The sequence below is a fragment of the Orbicella faveolata genome, unplaced genomic scaffold (assembly GCF_042242905.1).
Source record: "Orbicella faveolata isolate gen_17 unplaced genomic scaffold, um_ofav_v1 contig_1, whole genome shotgun sequence".
NCBI lineage: Eukaryota > Metazoa > Cnidaria > Anthozoa > Scleractinia > Merulinidae > Orbicella > Orbicella faveolata.
The window spans coordinates 31,150,399-31,159,474 of record NW_028301536.1 but is presented as its reverse complement, the minus strand read 5'-3'; the positions used below and the strand labels follow the sequence as shown (position 1 = coordinate 31,159,474).

General features: G+C 40.9%; 1 protein-coding gene across 1 annotated transcript; it reads left to right on the top strand.

Moving 5' to 3' along the window:
* Window positions 1-376: 376 nt before the first annotated feature.
* On the top strand, window positions 377-8,487 carry LOC110053531 (uncharacterized). The gene is made up of 6 exons (XM_089272350.1): window positions 377-629; window positions 789-829; window positions 2,147-2,173; window positions 2,319-2,409; window positions 3,817-5,204; window positions 5,976-8,487. Exons 1-6 carry the CDS (start codon window positions 392-394, stop codon window positions 6,222-6,224), a joined length of 2,034 nt encoding a protein of 677 aa, XP_089128476.1. The 5' UTR covers window positions 377-391; the 3' UTR covers window positions 6,225-8,487.
* The last annotated feature ends 589 nt before the right edge of the window (window positions 8,488-9,076 follow it).

Sequence of the window (9,076 nt, the reverse complement as noted above, 5' to 3'; positions counted from 1 at the left end):
CTAGTCTTGTCATAAATGGGGTATGGTTTTTGTACTCTAGTCTTGAATAAGGTATGTTCTTAGAAGAAGCTACTTTTTCATAATTATCAACAAAAGCCCTTCATAACTAATTATGTTTAGGGAAACTGTTCCAACCGCAACGGTCATAAATAGGGTATCAAATTTTTGGTCAGGTCATAAATTGGGTAAGGGTTTTGGGAAGTGGGCAGCACACCCCAGCCCAATGTTTCTGGGAGAACCCCCCCCCCCCCCCCTCCCTTCCCTCCAGTTACAAGGCTAACTAGTTCCCTGGATTTTAATGCTAAATTTCTTTACCTTTCTAAAAGGTAAGCGTCGACTATCGTTTGCTAAAGTTGTAGAATCTATAAACTGGTAAATAAACATTGGACAGATGAGCATTCCGTCTTTGCTAAATGAACGATCATGTTTTGTATCTTTTCGATTTAATACCTGTCAGTATATCTATTACTCGCTTCAGCACATCAAGATCGGATTTCATTCTCAGCACAGCCGGACCAAAATAACTAGACGGGAGATTCATCATTTAGCAACATACGCTGCGTACGTCAAGATGCAAGTCACTATTGTGGTGATTCTTTTGTCTTTCTGTGCAAGTTTGGCACTACCAGGTAAAGAAATAAGCCTCACAGAACTGCCAGCCAAGACATGCCATTGCCGATGCGCGATGCTGCGCTCTGTTGGCAGACTCTGGGCTAAGGAAAACATTGTTTTGGTGTTCTGAGCAGACATTTTGCACGTAATAACTCTGTTCCATCGTTTTATTTTAGTGCCATTGGATAAGAGTGACCAAGGGAGAGAGGGAAGAGAGGTAAGCCAAGTTTAAATGGTTATATTCACCGCTGTTATAGCTAGCTATAGCTTATGACTATTAAACTCGACTCGCGCAACTTGAAATCTCGTCTCACTCAACCGGAAATTAACTTAACGTTCAAGTCAGTAAAATGTAAAGTTTTATATCACTGAAATCGTTTAAGGGTGTTGTAAAGTAAAATTTGACTCAGTGAGCTATGTTTGCCCCTATAGTAAAATGTGCTATGAAGTCCCCAAACTGTATTCCTGAGGAAACTGTACGTGCCACAGTGCGCAGTGACAATCTGCAGTTGTCCACCAGTGGATTGATTTGTACCCATTGGACAATCTATTGCCGTTCTCTGGTCAAAATGTTAGCGCGAGAATGAAAGCTACAATAGTCACTTTGTGAATTTCATAGTTAATCGAATTTCGGAGGAAATTAAAGTTACAAATGGGGAATTGCCTTGTTCGAATTCTGAAGCATTCTTTTTAATAGCATTTGTTTTAATCTGTGATGTGCTTGGACTTGCTCTTAAAAGCTTAAATTAAGCAAATATTTTTACTGCCAAAGGGTAATACGAATTCAGCACGAACGTGGCTAATGGTTATTTCGGCAGAATGTTTTTCATGTGCCTCTCTTCCTACAGTCGTAACTGTCTTGATATGCTATTCTGGCATAACTGATTTGAATTTAATGGTTCCTGTAGTGCTGAAACGAGGCCATTTCCTTGTTCTCCGATATGTCTGATCTGTCTACCATCGCTAATGCGGGGTCAATCATGTGACGTCACGATGAGCACGTGTCTCGTTCTCGTTCGCCATTCGCAGGGGAGCTAAACACTGAAAAGACAACTTCTTTATTAAGGCGGGCACAACGGATGTTCTTGTATTGCTGAAATGAGGCCAGTATTTCGCTTATTGAACTGTCTGCCAGTAGGTCAATCATTTGGCGTCGAGATGAATGATAAAGAGTCAGTAGGAGCTAGTAGGTAATGGATGGCAAAGTCATCTTGATCGAAATTCGGTGAAAAAAAACTTTAAAATAATTAGTGGGAAAGTGCCCGTTACGATGATTAGTGACTCTAAATGGCATTCAAAGAAACCTTACTCTAGCCTGAGGAGAGTCTTTGACCTGCATTTCGTGGAAGATCTGAGGAATGTGACCCGGCGGTAAACCTTTAAAAGCACAGCTGTTATGAGTAATAAATGATGTTTTCCCCCACATTGGGGAAGCTGCGAGCAAATTATGCGCGACATCTTCTCCAACCTCAGTTTAGTTCCTTATTGGTAGGTTAAGAAGGAAGTAACTCGCTCTCGTCTTTTTAATTTACAGATATCCGTCGAAGAACTTGAGTCAGAGGTAAACTGCTTCTTGTCTAGATTCATTAAGGAAATATTTGTGATGTTAATCAGCCCATGTCTTAACAATAAAAGGTCATGATCACCGACAACTGAATTTAATTCGTACGTGGCATTCAGTTTTGTTCTTATTTCGTCAAATACAGTTGGAGGACATTGAAAATCACATTAGCTCAGTTCGGACAAAGGTAAAGGAAGAATCCAAGGAAAACAAAGAAACCCTCGAGACTACTAAAGGTCAGTAAATCCTGGCAGTATATCAAGGAAAATAACAAAGCAAAAACTTGCTTTATGGAATTTAAACAATGAAGGTCTCCATCTCCAACAACTCCACCGAAATTCATTATTGCTCTTCATTAAAAAAAAAAAAAAAAGCTTCAAAGCTACCACACTGTTCAAACGAGCTCTCAGATTTTGCTCTTGTCAATCAGAGCATACGATGGCAAAAGAAAGAGAGAAAACAACACTCTAATCAGCTACTAATCCGTGCATGAGGCTTAGTGAGACTTTGTACTGGCGATAATACTACAGCACAATTAAACGTCATGCATGTCAGTTTTTTCAAGGTAAAATCTGTCTACAAGCATTTGTAGACTTAATATGGCGCTCCTCCCCAAAATAGAATGATGCATTGCAAACGACTCCCTTACTCCTCCCTCAGTTCCTTTTTACCAAGTTGCCATGTCTTGTATTTAATTGCAGGCGTAGTTTGAGCGAGCTAGCGTCTCGCTCTTGGATTGGTCAACAGGGGAGGCTTTGAATGCGGGGATTTTACGACTCTAAGATGTCCTCCAAATGTTCAAAAGAAATTTGCTTCCGTTTGCCCACAAAAACACCTGCTCTATTGCTTAAGGTTGCTTGAAAAGTTCACTGGTGCTATTTACATTATTTGTTGTTTAGTGAGGGGTGGCTCTGTAGGAGTGAAGGTTACCTTACACAATAAAGCAATGACCTCTACAAGAGTTCGAAGCCGCACCGCTCAATCCAGGGTCTATAGGAACTGCTAATAGGCCATTTCCGAATTACCTTTGGCCTCTTTCTGAAAGCGAGTCTTGGTACTCATCCTTTCATACGAAAATGAGATTTCATTTACATGCAAATTATATAAGCTCATTTTCATATGAATAGTTGTGCACAAGGCCTCGCTTTGATGGAGAGGCTTAAGGCAACTCGGAAATGGGCCATTATATTAGGCTATCGCGTCCACACCTATTCTAGCCCAGGACTGTATACGTGTCGTAGGCAAACCACAACAACTTAGAGGGGAGAGAGAAATCCAAAAAAGAAATCAGCAAACAAGGACTTGTGATCGCCTGGCGATCAGTGAGGTCTTCAGCTCTTCTATGCTCTTCCCTTCTTCTTCTTCCATTTTTTTTCTTTCTGTTTAAACGCCGATTTTGGTAAATTGTAAAAAGAGAAGACTTTGTACATGTACATGTACATGTCTTCGTAGGGAGAATGAGAAATGACGTGAAAACTCCAATACTTCCAAACCTTGGCTCAGTTTTTTTTGTACCCCTTAAGCAACAAGAACAAAATGATTTTTTTTTATTTTTCCCCAGAAACTAGTATTAACTCGCTCACAGAGATCTTTTCTCAGTTAAATGTTAAGAAACACGACTTTGTTTTACTTATTCCACCTAGGAACCCCTCCTAAGTCCTCCCCTAAGACGTCTGTTGAAAGAAAAACTGATACAGAAGCCCAAACGACTGCTGCGACTGTCAAGACAACTGAAGAAGTTCACATCATTGTGGAAAAGGAAACCTCCCCAACACATACACCAGAATCCACAGAACCAACACTAACACCAAAGAAACAGGCAACCAATACGAAAATTAGTACCACACCATCTTCCACTGAGAAGACATCCTTTGTTGTCAAAGTGGAAAGTGGAAAAACGACAGCAAAGAGTGGATTCACAGTTGAGAAAATTACGCCAAGTCCTAAGTCTCCAACCAAGTCAACGCAGAGTGAAGCTGTAGTAAAAGTAGAACGTGTCCCATCCAAGCTAAACGTCGAGACAAAAAGAAGCTCAGTTCAACGGATTGAAGAAGATGAAGACTTGAAAGAAGGAAAAATAGAAGTAACGGTGGAAAAAGAATCAACAGAGACATCCTCTGCAAAAGAATCCTCCTTTGACAAAGATGGTCAGAAAGAAATTATCGTGGAGGTAAAAAAAGTTTCTCCCGCAACCGATGAAACGGATGAAGAGGTCGAAGAAGTAGAAGTGATAGCGAAACCAACTGTTAAACCAACTACAACGAAAGAAGTGCCAATAAGCCAAGGTAAGGTTGAGGAAGTTTCCATCAGCGTAGAGAAAATAACACCTTCACAGCGTCCAACAAGTGGAAAAACCCAGACGTCCATGGTGGAGAAGGTAGTGAAAGTGACTTCTGAAGACGAAGATCTGGATTTAGAAACTAGCCTGGATGCAGTAAATTACAAACGATCAGATGATGCCTCTGAGAAGACTAGTGACAGTGAAGAGGAAGCGCTGGAGTTGGAATTGGAAGGAGGTCAAGACAATATCGATGAAAAAAAGCTTGCGCAGGAACTCGATAAAGCTCTTGAAGCAGAAAGGAATGGCAAAGAAAATTTAAAGACAGACCAACCTGTGGAGCCAGCAGAGGGTCCCAAAACATCTAAACCACCTGAAGTTACAACGGGAAAAGCGAAGCCGACAACTGAAGCTAAAGGGGATGGAACAGACAAACAACTAGAAAAACTGAACGTTGAAGCCGCACCCGAGAAAGCGAAGGTCACAAAAGTAATGTCCGATGAAGAACTGGAGCTGGCCGAATTAGCTCAAGAAACAATGAATGATGAAGACAAGGAAGAAGTGAAACCAACGAAAAAACCAACAACAGCAACATCTCAGGAGGTGGTCACAAAAGTGGAAAAGGTTCCGAAGGTGACAGTGCAAGTAACGAAAGAACGGAACGAAAATTTGCTGAGTGAGGAAGAAACAGCTAAAGAAGAAAAGAAACTAAAAGTCGAGTTGGCAAATGAACTGGAACAAGAAAAAGAAGGGGTAAGTATTCGTGACTAGAACACTTTTCAAAGGCATATAAAGCATATAAACAATTTATTTTTATAAAGGCACATATGCAATATATTTTTCCCCTCAGGGACGAATACGATGAAAAAGGGTATTTTTTTTTTACAATTTTACATGGAAGCTGAAGAAGTTAAAAATTCACCAGAAAGGATCTAAAATCCCACTCGATTGTTCTACAAGGACCGTTACAAAATTCTTCACTTTAAAATCGTTATTCATATGTTGTCCTCAATATCCAATACTTAAAATTAACCAAATATTCTTTTCTTGCACAAGATTGGTCCCCAATTTTCAAAATTTGCGTTTTTCATTAGCAAAATTCTCATTGAAAACTTGAAAATCAGAACAGGCAATTTTATATCACGGCCTAATTTTAGCAATATTTACTGAAGAAAGAACCAATAAGGACGCTCGGATTGCGAAATTAACTGGGCTTCGTTCTCGGAAAACTGTTTATTTCTCGGAGCAATAGCCTGCGAACAGGCTCCCGGCGAGGACGGAAAAAAATTTCGGTGAGCGCGAAACAGAAGAATTCGGAGAGCAAAGCGATCGGGGCGGGGCCAGGGGAGACTCCCTCGCTTCGTTCGGGTTCACCGGGAGCCTGTTCGCAGGCTATCGGAGCAAAGAATCCGTGAACATTTTCAAACCAACATGGAGATTATTCAGTTAATTGTTCCGGTCATCAAAGTTATTTAACTTTATTTGGAATCGTTGTTCACGAGGTTCTCTTTGTTTTTCCAAAAGCCTGTACCCGTTATAGTGAAGGTAAAAAAACTCGGAGACAGCCCTGACCCCAAGCCAGCCGCGGCGGAAAAAGCGCAGGACGCGTCGGAATTTGCACCTGACAAGCAAGAAGCTGAAAGTAACTCGAAAAGGGAGGTAGAAGAGCAGGAGGAGGAGCTGGAAGACGACACTGATGCAAAATCAAAAAGGTCCGCATCGATCACTCGAAACGACCCTGAAGCACAACTGGAAAATTTGTTAGCCATGTGATTTCAGTCTAACTGCGTTATCTACTATACTTAAATATATCAATAACCCTCTTGACTTCAGTAGAGAATAAGTTTTGTTTTTAATCTTCAGTGCGCAAAAGATTGCTTAGGCCTAATTCACACAAGCGACATACCGATCTGGACAATGGACATGACGGCTCATAATATAGAAAAGATAATATTTTTACTCTTCAGTTTATCCATATGTCCTTATGTTCTATGTTTCATATTTTAAACTTTCCATGAAGTATTTGTATTGTGTTTGCGTGATGTGGTCGTTATTCCACCACCAGTGTGAACCAGGCTTAAACAGGTGCTAGTTATCAAGCTCTTTTATTCTAGATAAGCAACCACAGGAAATTAGTCGGCTAAGTGATAACTTGTTTACCCTTTGCAAAATTAAAAAAAGAAGATATTCAGCGTTTAGCCGTGGGAAGTTGTTAGAACCAGACCTTTTGATTCAATCAACTGGAAACTGAGTTTCTGGAGGAAAAGACATCCCTCCGTAGCTCCCTAATAGAAATTCGTGTTCTATATACCCGGTTATGCGCGAGAATGAAACTATGTTCTCAACGATTTACAATATATATACCGCATGTCTTAAGCCCGGCTACAAGCCTATGAAGCCTGAATTACTCCAAGTCAATTATTTGATTTCACGGAGAATATTAAATGCCTTAAAGTGCTACTGAGACAAAGCATTTGTTATCCCAATTTAAAGTTTCTTGTTTTCTAATCCATTTATATTTTACTTTTAGTTAAGAAATTGTCAGTTCATGAATTGCAAATCAATCTTCTGGCGCAAAGAAAGAAAGAAAGAAAGAAATGTCTTTCGTCAAAGTTTGTCTTTTTCCACATCCACCCCCTTACGTTTTGGCTCGTTCAAATCCCACTTGCCGTGGTTAATATTTCGCTAAGCTTGCGATCTCGACGAACTAAAGATCTTGAAGACCGTAGCATTGGAGAACTGACTAAACTGTGTACATCGCAGTCGAAGCCCTAAATAGAAATGCCGTGGAAATATTCAATGAAATATAGCAGACCACAGAGTAGGGTCGCTTTGTAATTCATGTGTAAGGCTAACTTTCATTGACCATCTTACAGCTCTCAGTGGAGGCGCGGTGGCCTCATAGTTAGTGCGCTCGTCCGGATTGAGCGGTCCGGGTTCGAGCCCTGACCATGGACACTGTGTTGTGTTCTTGGGCAAGACACTTAACTCTCACAGTGCCTCTCCCCACCCAGGAGTATAAATGGGTACCGGCGAATTGTTGGGGAAAGCTAACAAATTGCGGGGAGTGACCTGCGATGGACTGTCTAGCATCCCGTCCAGGGGGAGTGGAAATACTCTAAGCCGCTTCATGCTACAGAAACCGGGATAAGATCCGGCAGCTATGAGCCAGGCTTCACTACACGTTAGAACTCTGAGATGTCATAATAATGAGATTTATGGGCATAAACCACTAATCTCTTCCCTCGTGTTCAATCTTAATTCTCAGCGTGCCATGAAAGTAATACGACCAACCACCACTCGAGACTGTTTTGGCCGCGCAAGATGACGGCCGAATTTTGGCTCAAAACGTGACTTCGAACAGTTAAAAAGGAGTTTTTCGCATACCTTTCGCGAACAAAAGTGAACACCATTTGAAAGCAAGGTTAAAACTTCATTATCAAGCGAAAAATTTCAGATACGAAAATTTCGTTTCAGTGGCACTTTTATTCACTCGTAATTCGTGACATACATAGTTGCATGTGTCTGACATCGCGGTGGCATTCCCTTTCGCAATTTGGACTCAAGACAGCTTGGAGTGAAGTTGGAACCCATTTTTAGGGTGATTTAGTGCATGTTATAGTCATAGCTTTCTGTTACAAGACGAAAAATATTGAGGCTAGCAGTGGAACATTTGTCAGCAATCCAGCAAAACTTTGAAATCCTTAGCAGAAGGATTTGAGTATATTATGATGGAGACAGTAGGTTTCCTTTGCTGATTTTGTTACCAAGTATTTTTCTATTACTTGTTTAGATAATTTTTTTATATATAGATGCCGCATTGCAGGCTTTTTATAGTAAGTAATCAATTTTAAACAAATAAAAAGTGTGTATTTACCCACAAAACTGATTCCTGGTTAATACGGTAACCAACGAGCCGTGAAGAAGTTGGCCGTATTTATAACGAGGAGGCTGTATTACCGGGGTAGGGGAACTGGTGCGCAGAACAAAATTTAGTGGTGAACAATAAAGACAACAGAGTGTCTATGTCTCAGAACTATCGTCTGAAATAGTCGATAGTAAATGAACTACTGCCCATAGTGCCCATCCGAGGAAATACCCGGATGGATAGTTCTCGTCCGTGAAAAGTTTTTTGCAGACGAGCAGGCTTCTAGAAAAAAAAAATTGAAAGATTGCCCGCTTTCCTTTTCAAATTTTACATTTGCTGTTACAAATAGGTTTTACTTAATTACGTTGCCTTAACATATAGAGCGAAGGTTTTTTCGTCGGCGAGTTTTTACAAAAATCCCAGGAGTTGATTTCCATGTGAAAAAGTAAGGATGCTCTTCGGAATATTTGTATTAAACCACGAGACCAATCTGGGCGTAGCTAGAGCGTTATTTGACCCCTAAAAATAACAGCAGCAGCGATACACAGCGTCTATTAAAGGATTTCTTCAAGTGCAAACAAAAAGTTACCTTGACGGCTAAAAATAGCGCTGATTCGTCCTGATTTCTCCAAGCGAAACCCAGCTCCGTGATTTACGTACGCCACTAAGCGAGACTAAGAGCATCACTGCCGGATCTTTTCATATGGGAGTTCACCCCTCCCCTCCCCCCCCCCTCCTCCCTCCCCCTCTCCCAGAC

What these genes read in the sequence shown, in the direction of transcription:
- LOC110053531 (XM_089272350.1), top strand. Translation starts at nt 392, where the DNA reads ATGAGCATTCCGTCTTTGCTAAATGAACGATCATGTTTTGTATCTTTT. An exon ending in TGCAAGTTTGGCACTACCAG is followed by an intron (nt 630 to 788) that starts GTAAAGAAATAA and finishes GTTTTATTTTAG; the next exon opens with TGCCATTGGATAAGAGTGAC. An exon ending in TGGAACAAGAAAAAGAAGGG is followed by an intron (nt 5,205 to 5,975) that starts GTAAGTATTCGT and finishes TTTTTCCAAAAG; the next exon opens with CCTGTACCCGTTATAGTGAA.